The sequence below is a fragment of the Rhinoraja longicauda genome, chromosome 12 (assembly GCF_053455715.1).
Source record: "Rhinoraja longicauda isolate Sanriku21f chromosome 12, sRhiLon1.1, whole genome shotgun sequence".
NCBI classification, from domain to species: domain Eukaryota; kingdom Metazoa; phylum Chordata; class Chondrichthyes; order Rajiformes; family Arhynchobatidae; genus Rhinoraja; species Rhinoraja longicauda.
Window position 1 is genome coordinate 33132869 of NC_135964.1, and position 23349 is coordinate 33156217.

The following is a 23349-nucleotide window of genomic DNA, read 5'->3' on the forward strand; positions in this document are numbered from 1 at the left end:
TCTTAAATAGTTTCAAAGCATCGAAGGCAAAAATCACTGCATTTAGCAGTTGGAAATTGTGTGCTGCACATTCAAACCCATGTTATTAATATATAAAAGAGCAATTATCCATTTACCATCCCCCTCAGGAACCCCACATGAACTGGAAAAGGGTTTGAATAATCACCTGATCATTACCAATGAAGAATCTTTCACAAGTTTGCCCAAATAGGACCACTGCTTTGTCCTTTCTCTACAGATCTCTAACTAATCCAGTTTACTACCAAGTCTGCTCCAACTATCTTGTCAGGCAGGGGATTCCAAACACCTGTTTTATGTTAATAGACCACATTTCATTCTGCTACTATCCCATTTATTCCAAGGGCTTCTGTCTTGATGGCATGTTTATTTTGTGGAACTTTATTATATACACTTTGGAAGCCAACATCAGATTACGTACATCTTCCCCAAAAACCTTTTCTGTCATTTCATAAAATTCTATCAAGCTAGGTAGATACAATGTTTGACAGGATCAAGATTTATTTGGAGTACCCTGGGTTTTTTCTAAGCAGGTCATGGCTGTGGTTGATGGCGGTAAAGTAATACTAATTGCAATTGTTTCTTGTCGCTGCAACTCGAGTAAATATATGTTTGGAATGAGTACACACAATTGCACCAAAATCATATCAGAGTTAAATTGTGAGCAATTACAGAAACTATCTTTGCATTACAATTGATTATTGGATTGAGTGTTGATCTAATTAAAGTGTTTAAAATAACAGGTTCGGTGGGACCTAGAGAATCCATTTCTTCTGGGAACATAGAACGTCACAGCACAAGAACAGGCCCTTCGGCCCGCAATGTCTGTGCCGAACATGATACTAAGAGCATCTCTTATCTGCCTGCACATAATCCATATCCCTCCATTGCCTGTATATTCGTATGCCTAACCAAAAGTCTCTTGATTGCCAGGATTATCATATCTGCCTCAACCGCTGACCCCATCAGTGCATTCCAGGCTCTCATCACCCTGTGTTTAGTTAAAAAAAACCTTGCCCTGCACATCTCCTTTAAACTTTGCCCCAATCACCTTAAAGCTGTACCTTCTGGTATTTGATTTTTCCATCCAGGGATAAAGGTTCTGAAACTCTTTTCTATGTATGCCTCTCATTATTTTATGATCCTTCTATCAGGTCTCTCCACAATGTCCGATCCAGAGAAAACTATCCTAGTCTGTCCAACCAATTTGTAACTAATTACCTCTAATCTAGGGCATCATTATGTTAAACCTCCTTCCATTTTTTCCAAAGCCTCCTTCCTGTAAAGGGACAGCGGGAACTGCATGCAAATCCCCAAAATGCTGCCTAACCAAAGTCCTATAAATACATAATAGACAATAGGTGCAGGTGAAGGCCATTCGGTCCTTCGAGCCAGCACCGCCATTCATTGTGATCATGGCTGATCATCCACAATCAGTGCCCCATTCCCGCCTTCTTCCCATATCCCTTGACTCCACTATCTTTAAGAGCTCTATCTAACTCTCTTGAAAGCATCCAGAGAATCGGCCTCCACTGCCTTCTGAGGCAGAGAATTCCACAGATTCACAACTCTGGGTGAAAAGGTTTTTCCTCATCTCCGTTCAAAATGGCCTACCCCTTATTCTTTAAACTGTGGCCCCTGTTTCTGGACTCCCCCAACATCGGGAACATGTTTCCTGCCTCTAACATGACCAGTCCCTTAATAATCTTATATGTTTCAATAAGATCCCCTCGCATGCTTCTAAATTCCAGTGTACAAAAGCCCAGTCGCTCCATTCTTTCAACATATGACAGTCCTGCCATCCTGGGAATTAACCTTGTGAACCTACGCTGCACTCCCTCAATAGCAAGAATGTCCTTCCTCAAATTTGGAGACCAAAACTGCACACAATACTCCAGGTGTGGTCTCACCAGGGCCCTGTACAACTGCAGAACTGCAAAGTGCAACACCTCACATTTGCATGAATTAAACTCTATGTGCTATTTCTCCACCCATCTCTGTATCTAATCTATATCTCGTTGTATACCTTGACAGCTTTCCTCACAGTCAGCAACCCCACCAACCTTGGTGTCATCTGCAAATGTACTAACCTACCTGTCAATGTTTTCATCCATGTAATTTACATCACAAACAGTAACGGTCCCAGCACAGATCCCTGCAGAACTCCACTGGTTATAGACCTCCAGCCTGAATATTGTCCTTCTACCATAGCCCTCTCTGTCTTCTATCAGTAAGACAATTCTGAATCCACACAACCAAGTCACTGTTAATCCCGTGCATCTTAATCTTCTGGATTAGCCTCTTGGATGGAACTTTATTAAACTCCTCCTTGTCGGCAACATCCACTGCCCTACCTTCATCAATTGCCTTTGTCACCCCCTCAGAAAACTCAATCAAGTTAGTAGGACATGACCTACCATGTAAAAAGCCATGCTGACTGTCCCCAATTCACCCATTATTTTCTAAATGGAAGTAAATCCTATCCCGAAGAATTCTCTCCAAAAGGTTCCCTACCACAGATGTGAGGAATCGCTGGCCTATAATTCCCTGGATTCTCTTTCCTTCCCTTCCTAAATAAAGGAACAACATTAGCTACTCCCCATTTCTCCGGGATCTCGCCCCGAGCCAGGAAAGACAATAGACAATAGGTGCAGGAGTAGGCCATTCAGCCCTTCGAGCCAGCACCGCCATTCAATGCGATCATGGCTGATCACTCTCAATCAGTACCCCGTTCCTGCCTTCTCCCCATACCCCCTCACTCCGCTATCCTTAAGAGCTCTATCCAGCTCTCTCTTGAAAGCATCCAACGAACTGGCCTCCACTGCCTTCTGAGGCAGAGAATTCCACACCTTCACCACTCTCTGACTGAAAAAGTTCTTCCTCATCTCCGTTCTCAAAGATCTCCAAGGCTCCCGCAATCTCCTCACTTGCCTCTCTCAATAACCAGGGATAAATCCCATCAGGTCCTGGGGATTTATCCACCTTAAGCTCTTCAAGAGCGCCAACACCACCACCTCCTTAATCTCAAACTCCCTTTGCATATCAGTATTCTCTAAATGTCCTCCATGTCCTTCTCCTCGGTGAAAACATGCAGAGTACAAGAAGCCAAGTACTTAAAGGCATAATAAAATTCGAACTAGGTGAACTAGGTGGAGTGAACGAAGGCATGAAATTAGAAAGCATCTTCTTTCATATACAGCTAATGAAAATCTTGCATTTTATACATAATAGGAATTTGATAACAGGGATATCTAAGAATTGCATTATTCAGAACAATGTAATTCAGTATAAACAGTTCAATCTATTAATTAAATCAATTGATAATGTTAATTAAGCACAAAACAATTGCTGTTAGTCCATCTTAAGCCACTGTGTTCATTTTCCTAAAATAAATATTAACCATTGCTTTCTTCCTCATAGCCCACCAAGATGACAGCTGCACAGAAATCCCTGTCAAAGGTTGACAAAAGTGGAATGAAAAATATGTCTGCCTTTTTTGCATCAAAGATCAAAGGAACAACCAAGAGTCCATAACTTTTGGATCATTTCTGTTATTTTATAAAATAAAATGAACACTAGTTTGTCAGGTGTTATGTTGCATTTTTTTTCTGTTTCAATAGTACTGCAGTTTAAAATGAACTGATTTATTTGCTTTTGCTAAATCTTATTTTGTTTCCCATTCAGCTAAGTTGTATGTCCAGAAGCGTGCTGTTGGTTTGAATATTAAACATTTTGTTTCTTATATGATGTGTCTGAGAGAATTGTTATACGAGTCAGGTCTGACCTCTTTAGCCAATATTACCCATGTTACATTATCAGTATGTGTATATCCATTTTCAACTTTTGGAATCTTTGGAATTCATTCAAACAGAAAGTGTTGGTTTCTGAATTGTAAGGGAATTAAGATGGGGTTAGTGCAGGAAAATGGAGAATGGGTGGAAGATTAGTCCTGATCTTGAAAAAAGGCAGAGTAGGCTTGAAAGATAAAAATCTAAACACAAGGACTTAATTTCCCTAAACTGAAATCCTAATAGTCCCTTGCTCAAATCTTCATCCAAACATTAACCCTGTGCCTTAAGCCTGCCCCAAAACAGCCTCTGAACATTATTGTAATGCCACCTCTAACTCCAAAAGCAGAACAAATTCCCACCTGTATGCTGAAATACATCCAGGAAACAAACACAATGTAATTCTCCCACCACCCATGAGGTCATCCTTAATCCCAACATCAGCCCTAACCCTAAAGCATAAATCCCAACACCTACAACTAATTCCCTCTAACTCTAATTCTAAAACTGCAACTTCACCCCCACATTCATGCTATAATCAAATTCGAACCCTAATGACAAAATCAGCAAAATTCTTATCGCTGATAATCCCTAACTCAGTCCTTAAACCTAACATATCAATATACCACAATATTACAGCAATTCTCCACCTTGCTTTGCAATTACTCCAGGATTCTTGTTCTCATTGTCATTTTAAGTACGATCCTAAGTTAGGGTACCAGGTATTTGGCTCAAATCATCCAATATCACCCCAGTCGGATGGATAATGGTATGTAAACCAAAAAACTTGAGCTAAATATTGCAACTACTAACAAATTAAGAAACTCAGGTAATGTGAATTGTCTCAGGAGGGACAATTGCTCTGCTGCTCACAAACTCAAACCGTAATCCAAATGCTACTGCAAATCTAAATAGAAGCATTTTCGTTAACACTGTTGCAAACTTAAACCACACACTAACACAAATTTTAGTACATGTGCAAACTGCGTAATGCACAAAATATTGCCCATAGTTGTTACTCAAGCACGAGTTTAGCTGTCAAAGATTTCTAAACCTCTGCAATTCTCTTCCTTTTCCAAGATCTTCTTTAAAAATGATATCTTTCACCAGCTTTAATGATGTCTCATTATGGCGACTGTGATTCAATCTTTCTTTGATTGCATTCAGCTCAAGCACCATAGGACAATTCCCAATGTTAAATACATTATTGATATGGATTGTTCTCACAAAAAAAATTAAGGCAAAATGATTTATCCGACTAGTTGTATAAAAATAAATGAAAGATCATCTGGTGATTTCTGCCCAATTTGTTACCTATCATTCTCCAGGTGGCAGTCCAGCGACGCACTCGAAAGAAAACCAGTGTGCAAAGGTGATCTGAAGTATTGCTTTTAATGCAATTCAGTGAGTGATCATTATTCTTCATCATTATGATCCTTGGCTGCCAGCTGCCGGGTTCGAGTTGCAACACTTTTTAAGCTTATTTTTCTGATCTTTTGATTGGTATCTTGATTGCAGTCAGCAGTATGGAAAATTACTATCTCTGGTAATACAGAACAAGTTTTCTTTCCAAACGCTAATATAAATTCAAAGAGCATTGTAAATCACCAATTATGAAAGAATGTATGGGACTCCCAGTCTATCTCCAAATGCAGAGCATAAATCGCCCGGTCAATATCAATTACCATGTTCTCCAAAAAGTCTATAATTGACAAAATGAATGAGGGTATTAACTTTCATTGTTACTTTAATAATGTACTTCAAATATCTCCCAGTCTTGGTAGATCTATCAGCTCTGTACATTTCCTTTGCTCTGTTAACTTCACAAAGTCAATCTCTCCCACATCTGTTGCCATGCAAAAATTGGGAAAGCTCCCCTGATACTCATACCCACGCTCATCACATCATAATTGTGAACCAAGATCCCAAACTGCTCCATTGACAACCCAAGATATCCAAGAACTGGGCAAACCAGTAGAAGTGGTAACAAAAGAGGAATCAGCCTGGAAGGTTTGGCCCTGGGTATCCTCAGAGCAACTCTGGATCCCATGAAGACTCATGGCATCAACTACAGAGAGCAGCTTTGTACAAGGAAACCTAATTGCAATGTGCTGACCTCCCTCAGTATCCATCACCAAATCTCATCAATGGGGCTGAGTCCAGAAGGGACAGTGGTGCAATAGTAGAGCTGCTGCCATATAGCTGTAGTAACCTGGATTCAAGCCTGACCTCTGGTGTTTGTGACTGCTACTGAGAACAAATTGTCTCTCTCCTCACCAACTGTTGTACTATTGTAGATGCATCTGCCATTGATAGTATTGGTAGAAGTGATTACTGCACAGTCCTTGTTGAAATGAAACTCGCCTTTGCATTGAAGATGGCTTTCATAATGCTGTGCAATTATTCCGCAATGTTAAATGGGTTAGAGAAAATAAATAGACAGTTTAAAACCAGATATCCATGAAATACTTAGCAGCAACATCAAAACTGTATTCCACAACAATCTGTCATCTTGTATTCCATTTTGTCCTCCACTCCACCATAATCAAATCTGGGAATCAACCTTGGTTCAATGAAGACTAGAAGATTGTGTTGGAATAAAACTGTATTTGTAGCCCCAACTTGGTGATGAGCATAGAACTACATATTCTAGCAGAAACAACTTGCCACAGACAAAACCCAGCAATATTGCAGACTACCCACTCCTATCGTGAAACAATTATACAAATTGTGAAGGAAGGCAGCTCCAATGCTCAAAATAGCAGAGCAGTATGTGAGAAGACAATTCTGAAATGCTTGAAGCCAATCTTAACCAGAAGTGTTGCGGTTGTTCTTGAGATCCCCACCTTCAAAGGAACCTACTGATTTAATTCACCCTGTGGAAGCACTAAAAATGGAAAGTCTCCAGGACTGAACAGCTCTTTAGCTGTAGTGGTGAATACATGTGTTCCTCAACTAACCATACCATCAGACAAGGTTTGCTCGTGCAACCACAACAACAACCAACAATGTGGAAAATTACTCAGGACTGTTTTCTTATCGAAAGGACTAATCTGTTCTGACCATAGACTGCATAATCAATCTACTCAAAATCATTTGCAAAGTGATGGAAGGTGCCTTCAACAGCACTATCAAGTATTTCTTACTATATAAATAACCGGCACAGAAATTCATTGATTGGATTTTTCCAGGATTACTCACTTCCAAATCTCACAACAGCCTCAATGCATGTGGCAAAAGAGTTGCATTCTCGGCATAATAAGTAACTATCCTTAAACAGCATTTGGACAAGTGCGGCATCACGACCATTAGTAACATTGAAGTCAATGGAAATCAGAAATCTCATCTGGTTAGACTCACATCTAGCAGAAGGAAAGTTAGTTGTGATCTTTAAAGTGTAATTATCTCAGCCACAGAAGAATACTGCATGAGTTCTCAGCATCTGAGGCATAACCATCTTCAACTATTTCATCATTAAACTTCCTGCATCATAAGGTCAGAAATGTGCTTCTTTGGTGATGATGGCAGAGTGCTTATTTCTTTACCTTTTCATAAGAAATTGTGTAAATGTTTGAAATCATATATATTAACGATAATTTTAGAACAGATAAATGGGACTGGAAATGTGGGTTGCATGCCCTCTGTCTAGGATAATTTCATGAATAATCTTTAGAGAATATATCTTTTGTAAATCGATTTTTATGCTTTCATTTAATAAAAACTTTATTCAAGGGGGAATGTGAGAAATACCTTCATGCACTAACATGTCCTGATCTGGAATACATTATCTGAAAGGGAAGCAGGTAGAAATGTAGAATTAAAGCGATTTTGCTCAAAAAACTATCGGAGCCTATGATGGACGTTAAGTACATTGTCCATGCTAGTTTTTAATATATTCTGTAATTCAACATCCACAACTGTAAGGGATAGTAAATTCTGGAGGTTTATATTCAGTGTCAACAATTGTGCACACAATGGGCACCAATTTGGATCTCCGAGTTTTCATAGCTACCAAAAAATAGTCACTCACTGTTGGTATATTGCTCATTGTCAGCAAGTGAAACCACACTTAGACTCTTTATAGAAGAGTTCCTTATATAAGACAAATCACGTGCTCATCCCTTAGTGTAACTGCCAACCCTTTGAAAAGAATTACTGATCACATTAAGGAGCCTGTCTGATGAAAGGTCTTCAAACTGAAGATGAACAGTTTTTCCATAGACATTGCCTGACCAGCTGAGTGTTTCTTGCAGTCTATTTCAACTTTGAAAGAATTACCCAATTATTCTTGTTCGTCTGCTCCTACATCTCATAGAGTCATAGAGTGATACAGTGTGGAAACAGACCCTTTGGCCCAACTTGCCCACACTGGCCATCATGTCCCAGCCACATTAGTCCCACCTGCCTGCGCTTGGTCCATATCCCCCCAAACCTGTCCTATCCATGTACCTGTCTAACTGTTTCATAAATGATGGGATAGTCCCAGCCTCAACTACCTCCTCTGGCAGCTTGTTCCATACACCCACCACCTTTTGTGGGAAAAAGTTACCCTTCGGATTCCTATTAAATCTTTTCCCCTTCACCTTGAACTTATGTCCTCGGGTCCTCGATTCCCCTAAAATCTGAACACTTGGAATGGTTTTTGAACAAGAACTCAATTCCCTATTGCTCCTATTTGTTTAAGACATGTCATGGCTTCCCCTTGATTTGTATGGTGTTAGCAGAAAAATGTTGAAAACAGAATGAAAATGTGAAAAGCTGTATTTCATGGCTAATTAGATCATAACCCTGCTATTTTGGAGTTTAACTCTCATAGAACGTAGAACAGTACAGCACAGGAACAGGTCCTTCGATGCACAATGTCTGTGTAGAAAATGATGGAAACAACAAATCTTAGCTACCTGCATATAATCCATATTCCTCCATTCCCTGCATGCCCATATGCTTATCCAACAGTCTCTTAAATGCCACTATCATATATGCCTCCACAACCACACCAGCAGCAGGCTCCAGGTGCTCATCACCCTGTGCAAAAAAACTTGCCCCATACATCTCCTTTAAACTTTACCCCTCTGACCTTAAAAATTTCCATCCTGGGAAAAAGGTTCCAGCTACCTACCCTATCTAAATCTCTCACAATGTTGTATACTTTTATCAGTCTCCTGCATTCCAGAGAAAGCAATCCAAGCCTGCCCAACTTCTACTTGTAGCTAATATCCCCTAATCCAGACATCATTCTGGTAAACCTCCTCTACACACTTTCCAACGCCTCCATGTCCTTATTGTAAAGGGGCAGCCAGAACTTCTCACAATACTCCAAATGACATCCAATTAAAGTCATATAAAGCTACATCAGACAGCTTCATAAGGACTTCATAAGATTTGTTCTTATGCTCAATGCCCTGACCAATGACAGCCATACGCCTCTTTACCACTCTTTCTACTTTCAAAGAGTTATAGGCTTGGATCCCCTAACTTTAACTAGCACTATCAGTTCAAAGAACATAACTATGATGTAAAGGTGAAGAGCTTGGAGTGACTGAGAGTAGAACTTGGACAGATAAAATGGACAACAGCATTAGGAGGCACAATTGCAGGAAAATGTATTCTGCCAAAAATTAGTGAGATTTCATGGATGAACAAAAACATAAGGGAGTGATGAAAATTAGGAAAAAGGCAAATATTGAGTATATAAATGTTGGATGAAGGCTTTGCAAGAGAGAATTCAAGGTGTTTCAAAGCAATGCCAATTTAGAATAGCAAAGGGGGATTATGAAACTAAATTATCAAAAGGTTGGGATGAGAATAGGATCATCAAGGACCATCGCAGGACAATACCACAGGTAATAATATGGAGTGATCAAAAAGATCAAATAATTTATTTGCTTCATTATTTACCGGAAATATATGCCACTATCTGTTGTGATAACAATGAAATGAAGGCAATCCAAACAGAAGAAGGGATTTTTTTTAATCAACTGAAAGAGGATCAGACCCCATGATACAGATGGATTGCATCCATGCATTTTTAAAGAATCTAAGGAAGAAATAACAGGCATTGCTAACTTATTTAATAATTAATTAGGAAAGGATGCAATGCCACAAGCAGGCAATTATACAACATAGTATTTATGTTTAAGGAGGGGGATAGAACATAAAACAGCGTGTGGCACAAGAACAGGCCCTTCGGCCCAAAATATATGTGCTGAACATGATGCCAAGTCCATCTCTTATCTACCTGCACATAACCCATTTCCCTCCGTTTCCTCCATATCCTCATGCCCATCCAAAAGTCTCTTAAATGTCACTATCATAGATATGCCTCAACCACCAACTCACGGATGCCTCATACCTACAACGAACGGGATGGATGGGGTTGGATTTTCTGGTTTTGTCATGAGGGCTGCAGCATCTTCTGCCGAGTGGGAACGGTATATTTCCGCGTGCTTTCTCTCTGCCACGGGTGGTGGTTGATGTAGACATGATCGTGGCATTTAAGATACTTATGGATAGGCATATGGATATGCAGCAAATGGAAGGATATGGATTAGGTGCAGGCAGATAAGAGTTGGCGTTGGCATAATTTTCGGCACAGATATTGTGAGCTGAAAGGCATTTTCTTGTGCTGCCCTGTTTTATGTTTTCTGTTGAAAGGGATTTGTGCATGGTATTGGCATGAATTTTTCTGTTTTATTACAAACAACTAAAGATCCCAAAGTGACAACAAACATATTTGAAGTATAATGTTTTGCTTTTGCACACTTTACAGAGTACAGTATTCTTATTGAAAGATGTGCTGACAACATGTGGTAAATGTGTGGAATTGCAAGGCAGTGTCCATTCCCAGAGCAATGCTTGTTTCAGCAAAAAAACAAACTGCCGAAGGAACATAGACATACAGCATAGCACAGGAACGGGTCCTTCAGCCCAAAATGCATGTGCTGAACATGATGACAAGACTAACTCTTATCTGCCTACACATAATCTGGGGAGAGTTGCCAGTGAGAACATCCAGTTTATCTCCAATATCTTTGAGCTGCTGCTCTTTGTGTTTAAGAGGCAGAAATATAAGAAGGACAGAAATATTTGGAAAGAAAGAACTTGCATCCAGGTGGTCCTTGAAGCATCTTAATGGACCATACAGCCTTCGATTAACTTGGAAGTGTTGGATTTCAAGCTTTCAATATGAACAGGTTGCATGAAATAGCTGGTTTTAAGTGAGAATAAAAGATTCAAGGTTGCTTCAGGTGAAGTATTTGAAGGGATTCTGGTGGGGATTCTGGTGGGGATACTGTGCAAGGGACATAACAAATGGAGCTCTGGCATTCGTGAGTCATGTCATTTCTACAGCCAAAGGGCAGGAAGGTCTGCAAATCTGCCAAGAATCTATGAAAACAATGGTCCCATATTATGCAGGATCTCCCATATCTGAAAGGAACATTGTCTGTCATGTGTGACAATGATGCAGGACCTTTTTCTTTCAATACAAGATTGGGGCTGGAAATCTCGAGCACTTACACAATTCCCAATATAACAGAACTGAACTGCTCTGCTATCGCACCTTGCTCCTGCTCATTTGGAACCATGAGTGGAAGCGTTTGAGCTGAGCAGAGTTGCTACTTCAGATTTTTAACATGCCAACTTTCCATTAAACCAGAACCCACCTGTTTTTGAAGCCTAACATTATCCCAGGTGGAGGCATCATGATGAACACTTGAAACTTTTTGCACAGTTTTGATCAATTTTCAGAATTTGCAGATAAAACTAATGAGATTAAGGAGTGAAAGAATGATGGAGGAAGATTAGAAAACTTTAAGCACTTCCACCTTGGAGAAAGAACTTGGATTTATATAGCACCCTCCTGAATCCCATGGATTCAGAAGCCTTTACTGCGATTTGGTCCCAATTACAATACAGCAAACACACATTTCCACATAACATGATCAAATTAACTGTTGCACTCCTGAATACGTTCTCTTACAAATATTGACCAGATGCCAACATTACTTGCCATTGAAAAATGTTTTAGAAAGTTTTGGTTTAGTATTTTATCCAAAAGATGATTACATATAAAAATATATCTCAAAAAATACAAAATAAAAAGAAAATCAATGGGGTTATATATTTAAAAAATCTTTATTTACTTGAAGAACTGCGACATCCACCTGTGTCAAACATTTTCAATAGTTCCCTTTTTTCAGCAGCCAAGAGCCAGATTTTCACGTTCTCCCAAGGTTCTTAACATTTTTCTCCTCTATTCCTTCGGAAATGGTCTCATTACCTGCCCCAAATGTTCCTCATGGCATGGAGACATAACATGGAATCAGGCCCTTTGGGCTTTGGAGTCCATGCCACCCATCAATCACCCATTTACGTTAAACCTATACTCATCCCATCAATCGTTCAATGGTACTTTTATAGTCATATGTACCTAGGTACAATGAAATTCATTTTTTGCACACAGTTCAGTAAAAACCTTAGTTTACAAAGGCACAATCATAATGAAGTACAAGAGTATAAGAATAGTAGATTACACTAAGGCAGTATACAAGTTGTTTTGCCTGTTGTCCCAGCTCTGGTTTGTTGCAGAGGTTGGCCTGGCCAGATAATGCTGTTGATGTCTTCCACTGCTGCTTCACCAGTCTGCGCTATTACAGGCCACGTCTGATTCGCACACTTGGTCTCTTGGAGCGGCGTATGCTCCAATCAAGCCCAAGGCTGCTGCAGGGCCTCCAGCGGCCCACTGCACTGATGCCTCGACCCAGACACATTGACCAGCAAATATGCTGTCCCTCGCCTCACGCAGTCACCACTCAGCCTCTGTGCCCAGGGTACCTCCCACAGCTGACCTCAGAACACCTAGATTGCTTCCGTGAGCAGGGGAGGTAAGACCCCAGTCCATTCACCAACACTGTTTCTTTCCTAAATCTGCTGTTACCTTGAAGGTGTAACCCGTAATCTTGAAGGTATCATTCAAGATGATATGTTGGGGTCACAACCGTAAAACATTGTTTTGCGGAGTTAGTGGCGAATATTTAATTTGTACATACAGTACTGAACTCGATACCATAGGAAGAATATCTACATCCCGTACATTGCAAATATATCTCCAACCTACTTGCCCTAATCAACATCTGGCCCGTTGGAAGATGAACCTTTAAAGCTCTCAGAACCACTTGGTCGTGTGCGTGCCTGGTGTTTTTCCTTTTGTACTTTTACTGACCATCCATGCTCTTGTGGTGATTCCAGTCCACGGTTGAACATGTCCCGTGCGCCTTCATGTGTGACACTAGCTTCCCACTCTCTGTTAGGATATGAACATGGTGGACAATAAAAGGCACCATTGGCCAGTGGAAACAAAAGGAATCTACTGCTGTGACCATCGGATGTGAATCTGTCTCGCATCCCTAGCTAAAGCACAATGATACATTTGTCATTCTTGGTAATAAGTGGTTAAGATTACGTACAGGACAAATTTTTAAAACTTTCGTCGTCATGTAATATTAACAAAGCTTCTGCCAAAAGTCAATGGCTGTTAAGTTTGTTTGCTAATCACCCTGAGCATTTGCTCCACCCACTACCAGTGCTGTTTGCTTTCTTTGCATATCATCTACGAAATGTACTGTTAGCAATTCACCGAGGTTTATTCAACCGCACATGGCAGCTCTATCATCTCCACCACCAAGAAGTTCACTGGGAGCAGCGCATGAGAATAAATTACCCTGTTAATTGATTTGCAAGTATACAACCATTCCTTCACCATTGCAAGCTCAAACTTCTGAGATGCCTGACACTCAACATCGAAGAAGCAGCTTCCTCAGTTGACCTCAACGATGGATTCACCAACACCTTTGGAAGAGCCAGTTGGAATGGGTGATAATCGCTTGCCTAGCCAGCAGTGCCTATAAGTGTATTAAATAGGGAGGTTGCAATGTTAAACAATTAATTTGATTGACTTAATGCAAGCTGGTCTGGTGTGTGCAGATTTCAAAGCTGTTGCGATGTAGTTGACTACAATTCATCATCTTCATTGTGTGCTTTTGGCTTGAACCTCATCGTGTGAATTGGGCTCTCGACCAGCTTGGGGAGGTACATAGGGTGTCGCTCTAATCTCTTGAAGCTCATTCGCATCCCATCACTGTATCTTCGAGAGAAATCCTCCACCTTTGTCAAATGTGCCAAGTCAACAGAGTACCTTCTTGGCGATTTAAGGATCCAGTTGGAATGCAAACTGTGCTCACTTGTGCTGCTGGCAACTGAATACAAACATAGAAAGATTTGTAATTAGCACATAAGCAATTGACTCCTCCATTAAGTTCAGGAACCTGCATTTATAACATAGTAGCTTTTTTAACATAGTAATATGGCACACGTCACTCAGCAGGAGAGTAATCATGCAGTGATGACACATACGGACATCGATCACCAAATAAGGGCAGCAATATTTCAGGTGAAGCTATGATTGCATGCAGTTTTAAATGAGGAGGCAACACTATAATCGTCAGCAGTACAAATGAACACTCATCCTGGATGGGCCTTTCACATCTTGGAATCTGCTCCACTGCTCAATTAGGTCACAGTAGATTTGTTTCAGAGTTCCATTTAGCTGTCTTGGATGCATATTTTTTAACACCTGTAGCTAAAGTTTATCGATCTCAGTTTTGAAATTTCCAATTTACTGCCAAATTCAACCACTCATCAGATAGAACTCTGATTCCAGAAGGTAATTGCTTCTACATGCTGGACTTTTATTTGTCCTATTTATACTTAAATCCATCCATTAGGTAAATATTTCCCAATTGACAGCAATGACACTAGCTTCCCACTCTCTGTTAGGATGTGAACATGGTGGACAGTAAAAGGCACCATTGGCCAGTGGAAACAAAAGGAATCTACTGCTGTGACCATCAGATGTGAACTTGTCTCGCATCCCTAGCTAAAGCACAATGATACATTTGTCATTCTTGGTAATAAGTGGTTAAGATTACGTACAAGACAAATACAAAAAAAAATCGCAAATACCTCATTGTATGCATATCCCTTTGGAAGATTGCAAGGTTATGAGAGATCAATTTGAATGCAATTGTTTCTTCCCTAAGATTTTACAAATTATTCCTCACTGTATTTTGTGGGGCTGGGATCACATCATAATGTTACATTGCCACCAGTATGGCTTCCCACGATTTTCAGTGGACCTTTTCCACGCCAGGAGATAAACAGGGACGCATAGACCACAATTTTATTCATCGAACATCCTTCAATCAAATGGTGGCCCTGGGAAGTGAGATCCAGCTGGCAATTGTCTAATGCACAAGGCAGCTCACCAACCTATACCACAGCTCAACTCACAGGCCTTTTATATCCTTCCAAACCCTCACCCAACAAAGGTCCACCTCTCACATGAGACCAGAGTCAAGGACCCTCTTGTTGCTAACTACCGAATCAGTGGAAACAGTTTGTCACTCACCACACAGAAACCATTGTGAGCTTGCAAGCCCCCCTTGGTATAAAAGACAGTCCAACAAATAGATTTATTAAAAAATCTCAAGTCCACACATGATTGTCGGACACTCAGTTTTGTTCTATTATATGGTAGCTTTATAGTCTATTACTGTATACAATCGTAATGATTTTCTGTGTTACTATTGTAACACAATGTAAGGGGTTGCAGTTTAATTTCAAGATTTATATCTAAATGTTTTAGCTTGTATGAAACTGAGACTCCTTGTTACCTGCAAATCTACAGCACTTTGATATTCAACGAGCAGACTAAAAAGATAAACTTTGATTTCTACTGAGACAAACTTACTAACAAAGTCCACATCAAGATGCATGGCCTCTGCTGCATGAGCCCTGGTCGTGTTTCCCTGATCAAAAGCTGAGATGACTGAATCGAAGTATTCCAGTGTTTCAGCCTCTGTTGGTGCTGGGGCAGGATTGGATTCATCCTTTGTCTTCTGTTGAATAAAAAAACAGTGTTATTTGGGTAAAGATTGAAAATATTTCTCCTTTACCAACAAAATTCGAGCTGCAGCCAAGAAATGCAACCCAACACTCCGTATTAGAACACAGAGTCATACAGCATGGATACAAGCACTTCAGCCCATCAAGTCTGTATTGTCTATCAAGCACTTAATCCCACTGTTTATTCTCCCCAAATTCCCACTCAGCCCTCCAGATCCTACCACTTACAATGGCCACATAATTTGCACATGTGTAGTATGTGGGAAGAGAATGGAATGGAATGAGGAAACCCATGTAATTACAGAGAGAACATACAAACTCCACTGGAGGCTAGAGTTAGTGTACTAAAAGCTGAATACAATCTCTATGATTTAGTGATTGTTTTGATTTGCTTGCTGACATTAAAGTTGGGGAGAACGAAGGAAGAATGATTTGCATAAAAATGCCAAATATCTAAACCTCAAGAACATTCCTTAGCCAATGAAGTACTTTAGATTTGTAGTCTCTGTCATAACATAGTCAAAAAGAGTCAAGGGTGTTTAATTGTCATATATGCAACAGAACAATCAAATTCTTGCTTGCAGCAGCATAAGAATCCTGTAAATATAATACACATAGATAATTTATAATGAGCAAAAATACAATAAATTAAAAGCCAATCTTGTGGACAAAATCCAAAGTTCTTACTATGAACAAAGACAGTCTATAGTTCATCGTTGGGGTTAATGTTTTGTAGTGTTCAAAAGCACGTCACTGAAAGTAAGCATGCAAGTACTGCAGGCAGTGAAGAAAGCCAATGGCATGTTGGCCTTCATTGTGAGAGGATTTGAGTTTAGGAGCAAGGAGGACCTACTGCAGTTGTACAGGGCCCTGGTGAGACTGCATCTGGAGTATTGTGTGCAATTTTGGTCTCCTAATTTGAGAAAGGACATTATTGCTATTGAGTGAGTGCAGCGTAGGTTCACAAGGTTAATTCCCGGGATGGCGGGACTGACATATGAAAGAACGGGTTGACTGGGCATGTATTCACTGGAATTTAGAAGAGTGAGAGGGGAGCTTATAGAAACATAAAATACTTAAAGGATTGGATGCAAGAAAAATGTTCCCGATGTTGTGGGAGTCCAGAACCAGGGGTCACAGTTTAAGAATAAGGGGTTGGCCATTTAGAACAGAAATGAGGAAAAACTTTTTTTTCCCCAGAGAGTTGTGAATATGTGGAACTCTTGGCCACAGAAGGCAGTGGAGAAAATTCACTGGATATTTTCAAGAGAGAGTTAGATTTAGCTCTTAGGGCTAAAGGAATCAAGGGATATAGGGGAAAAGCAGTAACAAGGTACTGATTTTAGATGATCTGCCATGATCATATTGAATGACGGTGCTGACTGAAAGGGCCGAATGGCCTAATCATAGAGTCATAGAGTGATAGTGTGAATACAGGCCCTCGGCCCAACTTGCCCACACCAGCCAACAATGTCCCAGCTACACTAGTCCCACTTGCCTGTGCTTGGTCCATATCCCTCCAAACCTGTCCTATCCATATACCTGTCTGACTGTTTCTTAAATGATGGGATAGTCCCAGCCTCAATTATCTCCTCTGGCAGCTTGTTCCATACACCAACCATCCTTTGTGTGGAAAACGTTACCCCGCAGATTCCTATTAAATCTTTTCTCCTTCACCATGAACCTATGTCCTCTGGATCTTGATTCCCCTACTCTGGGCAAAAAGACTGTGCATCTACCTGATCTATTCCTCTCATGATTTTGTACACCTCTATAAGATCCCCCCTCATCCACCAGCCCCCCATGGAATAGAGACCCAGCTTACTCAACCTCTCCAAATAGCTCACACCCTCTAATCCTGGCACCATCCTCGTAAATCTTTTCTGAACCCTTTCAAGCTTAACAATATCTTTCCTATAACATGGTGCCCAGAACTGAACACACTATTCTAGATGCTGCCTCACCAACGTCTTATACAACTGCAATATGACCTCCCAACTTCTATACTCAATGCTCTGACTGATGAAGGCCAAGTGCCAAAAGCCTTTTTGACCACCTTCTAACCTTCCAGAGCAGCCTACTATGCGTAACCTTGTCGAATGCCTTACTGAAATCCATGTACACAACTTCTACAGCACTGCCCTCATTGACCTTTTTGGTCACGTCTTCAAAAAAAATCAATCAGATTTGTGAGACACAAAACTATGCTGAGTATCCTTAATCAGCCCTTGCCCATCCAAATGCCTGTATAACCTACCGCTCAGAATACTCTCTAGTAACGTTCCAACTACAGATGTTAAGCTCATTCCCTGAAGTTCCCAGCATTTTCCCTGCAGCCCCTCTTGAAAAGAGGCACAACATTTGCCACCTCCGGCACTCATGTAAGGGCGACTCATAGATTTCAAACAGGGCTCCCGCAATTTCATCTCTAGATTCCCGCAATGTCCTCGGATATATCTGATCAGGCCCTGGAGATTTGTCTACCTTCATACATGACAGTGACTTCAGTACTTCTTCGACGGTAACACCGACTGCTCTCAAGATACTTCAATTGACTGCCCCAGGTAAATCCAGAGGAGAAATACTCTTGTGAGGACCTTACCCATTTCCTATGGCTCCACACAGAGGTGACCACTTTAATTCCTGAGAGGTCCCACTCTCTCTCTAGTTACCCTTTCCCCCCTTATGTATTTATAAAATCTTTTGGTATTGTCCTTATGCTACCCGCCCGAGCTTCCTCCTGGCTCCTTTTTGTCCTTCTGATCTCCTTTTTCAGTTTACTCCTTCGTTCCCAAAACTCCAGGGATCCCAGCTGCTTATTCCTGTCCCATGCATCATTGTTTTTGAACTCCTGCTCTTATTTTTCTATGTTTCTATGATGGTTGTTGGGAGGAAGTTTTTCATGAACCTGGAAATCATTCATTTACCTTCTTCCCAATGGTAGGATTGAAATGAGAGCGTGGCTGGGATATTTGATGATATTGGCTGCCTTTTTAAGACAGCGTCGCATATCGATTCTTTTGATGGTGTGAAGGTCACCACTCGGATTTTAAGAAACAGTTAGACAGGTACATGGATAGGACAAGTTTGAGGGATATGGACCAAACGCGGGCAGGTGGGACGAGTGTAGCTGGGACATGTCAGCCGGTGTGGGCAAGTTGGACTGAAGGGCCTGTTTCCATGCTGTATCACTCTATGACTAAACGTCGCTTATCCATTCCCCCCACAGATGCTGCCTGACCCGCTGAATTACTCCAGCACGTTGTGTTTTGCTAAACCAGTCATAGTTGGCCTAAGGTATCAATCAAGTCTGACGATTGAGTTTGAAGAAGGGTTCCGATCCGAAGGGTGACCTATTCATGTTCTTTGTTGCCTGATCCCTGAGTTACTCCAGCACTTTGTGTATTTTTTGTGTGTCATTCAAGGTGTCAGGTTCCAATGAAATAATGATCGGTTGTGCACCTGCCAGCAGTCCCTTGATCCTCTTTACCTGATGTCGTGGAATATTTATATACCTGCCTTCCCGTCGATAATGTGTCCATCTATACAAAACATTGACAAAATAGAACCATGGAGTTATATAAGAGTGAAGTCCAAGCTCATAATAGTAAACAAATGGCAAAGCGCCTAACTTTAAAGAGGGGTGATAATTAGAAGTGCAACCACTGTGGTCTGTGATGAGAACCGTTAGACCTACTTTGGAGGCGTGTTTCCCAGGCGATGGCTTCTTGCTGGTTTTGGAAGGCGCTACCAGGGCAGAGGATGGGTCGGGTTTGTCCTTGGACTTGCCGTGGTTGCCAGCAGGCCGGTACTGCTGGCGCAGGATGATCAGGTCGTGGAGATACTGCAGGCAGTCCTGAGTCCTGGAGAACATCCACAGTCTGTCCTCGGCCTTGATGTTGTAGATGGAGGAGTCCACGCTCACCGCGCTCTGGCTGCGCTTCAAAGAACTTCCGAAGTGTTGGTGACTTTCCCCGATCAGGTAGAGGGATGTGCTCCGGACCAGCCTGATGCCGGACCGCTCGCTCGGCCACTCTCTGCCACCGCCGGACTCGCCCAGTTTACCCGCGGCGTCCGGCCGAAACATCAGGTTCAATTTCCTCAGCATGGTGAACGGCAAGACAACCAAGCGCTCCAAGTGTTAATGAGCGATAGACAACTGCATCTTCACAGTCAATTTACTAACCACGAGTTTATCATTTAGACTGGGCTGACAGGGACGAGAGCCCACGGTGCCCTGCCAAGGTTGCTGGTTAGATCATTGTCCCAAGTCCGTACAAACATAACTTCTTGATGTTCTTCGCTGCAGCGAGGGATGCTCTCCCAGGTGCTAAAGGGCACTCAGCGAGGTCGCAGTGACTGCCCCCCTCCCGGGGTTAGCGTTCCCGGGGCGTAGAGTTGGAAGACACTGTGTCTGGGGACAGTTGACTCTGCGGTAACATGAGCAGCAATCCGATAGTATCTCCTTCTCTGTCACACGAGCGCCTGGGCTCAAGTGTCTCCCCGTCCCTCTGCAGACAAAAGCCGGTGTCAACGTCGCCCATCATTTACCCAGCAAGGATCAATTAGGAAAAGTGAAGTATCAGGCTGGCGCTGTGCAACACTCACTGCCCCTGAATGATGAAATGATGGGGAGCGGGCATATTATTCAGATTGAGATTAAGAATGTCTAAAAAGAGCCTTCCAGCATTAAGACTTTAACAAATAATAATTCCGTGTAAATACACTGCACCAGGTTTTGGTCCATTCCGAAGTCGCTGGGCTAGTGTTAAATCATGAATGGGCCGGGATTAAGTTACAGTGCTTGCCAGGCTGTCTGCTACTCGCCGCACAGTTCGGGAACTAAAGGGGGTAGATTGCACTTATTTGATAAATGTTGCATTTAAGGATGTGGAACAGCCACGTAATGTTGTCGTTGGTGTTTCGCTCTTTTCTACGGGGATCTGCAGCACTCGGAACTAGAATGCCTCTGGCTATGGAAGTAGTTTAGTACATCCCTGCCGGGTTAATTATGGTGGATCCATGTGCAATATTTGTCACTGGACCTCATCATAATTGCAGTTAGTGTCACAGGATACCAATTAACATGTTAATGAATGAGAATAAGAGAAAGGAATGCGGTTGTACAGCAGCACGTGTCTCCAGTTTACCGCAATCAATTCTTCAGTACCATCGTACACTGAGGGCACAGGTCCGGAGGGAGGAGGGGGGAGGAGGAGGGGTTGTATGGAGGGGCTGACGGTGCTTCATGTGAAGACAAATGTAAGTCTCTTACAGTCAGAGACAGGTGAATTTATAATGGAAAACAAATAAATGGCATAACAGTTAAACGAGTACTTTGGTTCTATCTTCACTGTTCATAAACAATCTCCCAGGGGACCGAAGATCTAGTGGGAGGGAGGAACTGAAGGGAATCCACATTATTCAGGAAATGGTGTTAGGTAAACTGTTGGGACTGAAGGCAGATAAATCCCCAGGGCCTGATGGTCTGCATCCCAGAGTACTCAAGGAGGTGGCCCTAGAAATCGTGGATGCATTGGTGATTATTTTCCAATGCTCTTTCGACTCTGGATCAGTTCCTGTGGACTGGAGGGTAGCCAATGTAGTCATTATTGCTATTGAGGGAATGCAACGTAGGTTCACCAGAGATAGACAAAACGCTGGAGTAACTCAGTGGGACAGGCAGCATCTCTGGAGGGAAGGTATGGGTGACGTTTCGGGTCGAGACCCTTCTTCACCAGGTTAATTCCCAGGATGGCGGGACTGACATACGATGAAAGAATGGGTCGACTAGGATTGTATTCACTGGAATTTAGAAGGATGATAGGAGATCTGACAGAAAAATATAAAATTCTTAAAGGATTGGACAGGCTAGATGAAGGAAAAATGTTCCCAATGTTGGGGGAGTCCAGAACCAGGGGTTACATTTTAAGAATAAGGGGTAGGCCATTTAGGACTGAGATGAGGAGAAACGTTTTCACCCAGAGAGTTGTGAATCTGTGGAATTTTCGGCCACAGAAGGCAGTGGAGGCCAATTCACTGGATGATTTCAAGAGGGAGTTAGATTTGGCTCTTAGGGCTAAAGGAATCAAGGGATACGGGAAAAAGGTAGGAACTGTGTACTGATTTTAGATGATCGGCCATATTGAATGGCGGTACTGGCTCAAAGGGCCAAATGCCCTATTCCTGCACCTATTTTTCTATTTTTCTATTTTCTATGTCACAGCTTTTTAACTTGGAGGCACGAGTGCAGATCTAGCGTGACTGACACTTCCGGGTGTAATTTAGACTAAACATTAGAAGGGAGACCCACGTGAATAGCTGGAAGGGTGCTGCTGAACACTGGCCAATATTATTCCTTTCTGATTTCAACATAGAGTAACATCAAACATTCAACGCTGCATTCAATGCTGCATTCAATCCCACAAATGTTTCACTGCCAGAGTAGATGAAAACCACCTCTCTCTCTCTCTCTCTCTCTCTCTCTCTTCGTATTGTAATACAGGCACTCAGTCAAGTTTAATGAGGCAGTCAAGGGTAAACATCTTATAGAAGGGTAGATTTTAACCTTATGTGATGGTGCAAAGTAAGTGATAAGGAGAGGTCAGCCACTCTTGTATTTCTCCAGATGATGATTACTGGGAATAACATTAAATGGATGCAATGTGGATACTGGCTCAGTGTCACACTGCTTGCATTATTTCTGGACATTGGAGAAGAGCCAATTAAAGATGATGTTTAACTCATGAACAGAGTTGGATTCTAACCTTGAGTTAAGTACCCTTTACCTGCAGTTTACCCAATATGTAACAATTTCCACAAGGAAGAGGAAAAGTTAGCAAACTGCAGCTCTTCAAAAGTGCTGATAGTTGGAGCAATGGGCCAAATGATCTTCACCAGTGTGTGATTCTATCCAAGCATAATTGTTAGATTTGGGGTGGTGTTTCCGCTTTGGGTAATATATGTGCAAATGCTATTCAGAATTTGGGACAAACTGCTTGAAATGAATGTTATTTCTTGAATTTGCATTCAATCTAAACTATCAATGAGCCAATACAAGTAGCCAGGATTAAAAAATATATATTTTTAAAACCATGTTTTGAAATATATTCCCAAAAGTAGTCTAAGAATCAAAATTTGGTGCATTGCTTATATTGGTGCATTGATGTATCTCAAAAATTACTTCTTTATGATCAGTGTCCCATATATTATTTCAATGATCAAAAATATTTTTTTTCAAAATATACAAAACCAATTTGGGGTAGAATTATTGTTTACAGTAAAATACATGGTTTTTAAAAGCATTTCTACTTGTATCCTTGCATGCAAGGGGATCAGCGTGCTCTGAAACATTCTCAAAGGCCAACAGATGATTTCAGACAGTGAAAACCTGCTTGGCACGTGGCTGTTTTGGGCTTGTGATTAGCAATTTGCACAAGCTAGACACAAAATGCTGGAGTAACTCTGCAGGACAGACAGCATCTCTGGAGAGAAGGAATGGGTGACGTTTTGGGTCGAGACCCTTCTTCAGACTGAAAGTCACGAGAAAGGGAAACAAGAGATTTGCACAGGTCAGTCA

The 23349-nt window shown here is 41.5% G+C and overlaps 2 protein-coding genes across 4 annotated transcripts in view; one reads left to right on the forward strand and one right to left on the reverse strand.

Moving 5' to 3' along the window:
• Positions 1 to 7477, forward strand: part of rnaseh2b (ribonuclease H2, subunit B) — a 34815-nt gene extending 27338 nt beyond the window's left edge. Inside the window, exon 11 of one of the 3 annotated variants that reach the window (XR_013547920.1) lies at positions 3439 to 3545. Coding sequence is in view for 2 of the 3 variants with exons in the window: in XM_078409435.1 (XP_078265561.1) it covers positions 3439 to 3552 (114 nt within the window). In the remaining variant the exon portion in view is untranslated. Of the gene's footprint in view, positions 1 to 3438; positions 3761 to 5134 lie in introns of those variants that run through there. The other 2 variants (XM_078409436.1, XM_078409435.1) reach the window with 2 other exon arrangements.
• Positions 7478 to 13156: 5679 nt separating this feature from the next.
• c9h13orf42 (chromosome 9 C13orf42 homolog) lies at positions 13157 to 19975 on the reverse strand. Its single transcript, XM_078408730.1, has 3 exons — positions 19468 to 19975; positions 15616 to 15763; positions 13157 to 14062 (listed from the first exon to the last, which is right to left on the reverse strand). Exons 1-3 carry the CDS (start codon positions 19876 to 19878, stop codon positions 13818 to 13820), a joined length of 804 nt encoding a protein of 267 aa, XP_078264856.1. The 5' UTR covers positions 19879 to 19975; the 3' UTR covers positions 13157 to 13817.
• Between the last annotated feature and the right edge of the window lie 3374 nt (positions 19976 to 23349).

What these genes read in the sequence shown, in the direction of transcription:
- c9h13orf42 (XM_078408730.1), bottom strand. Translation starts at nt 19,878, where the DNA reads ATGCTGAGGAAATTGAACCTGATGTTTCGGCCGGACGCCGCGGGTAAA. An exon ending in CTGGGAAACACGCCTCCAAA is followed by an intron (nt 15,764 to 19,467) that starts GTAGGTCTAACG and finishes TTTATTCAACAG; the next exon opens with AAGACAAAGGATGAATCCAA. An exon ending in TCTTGATGTGGACTTTGTTA is followed by an intron (nt 14,063 to 15,615) that starts GTAAGTTTGTCT and finishes GTTTGTATTCAG; the next exon opens with TTGCCAGCAGCACAAGTGAG.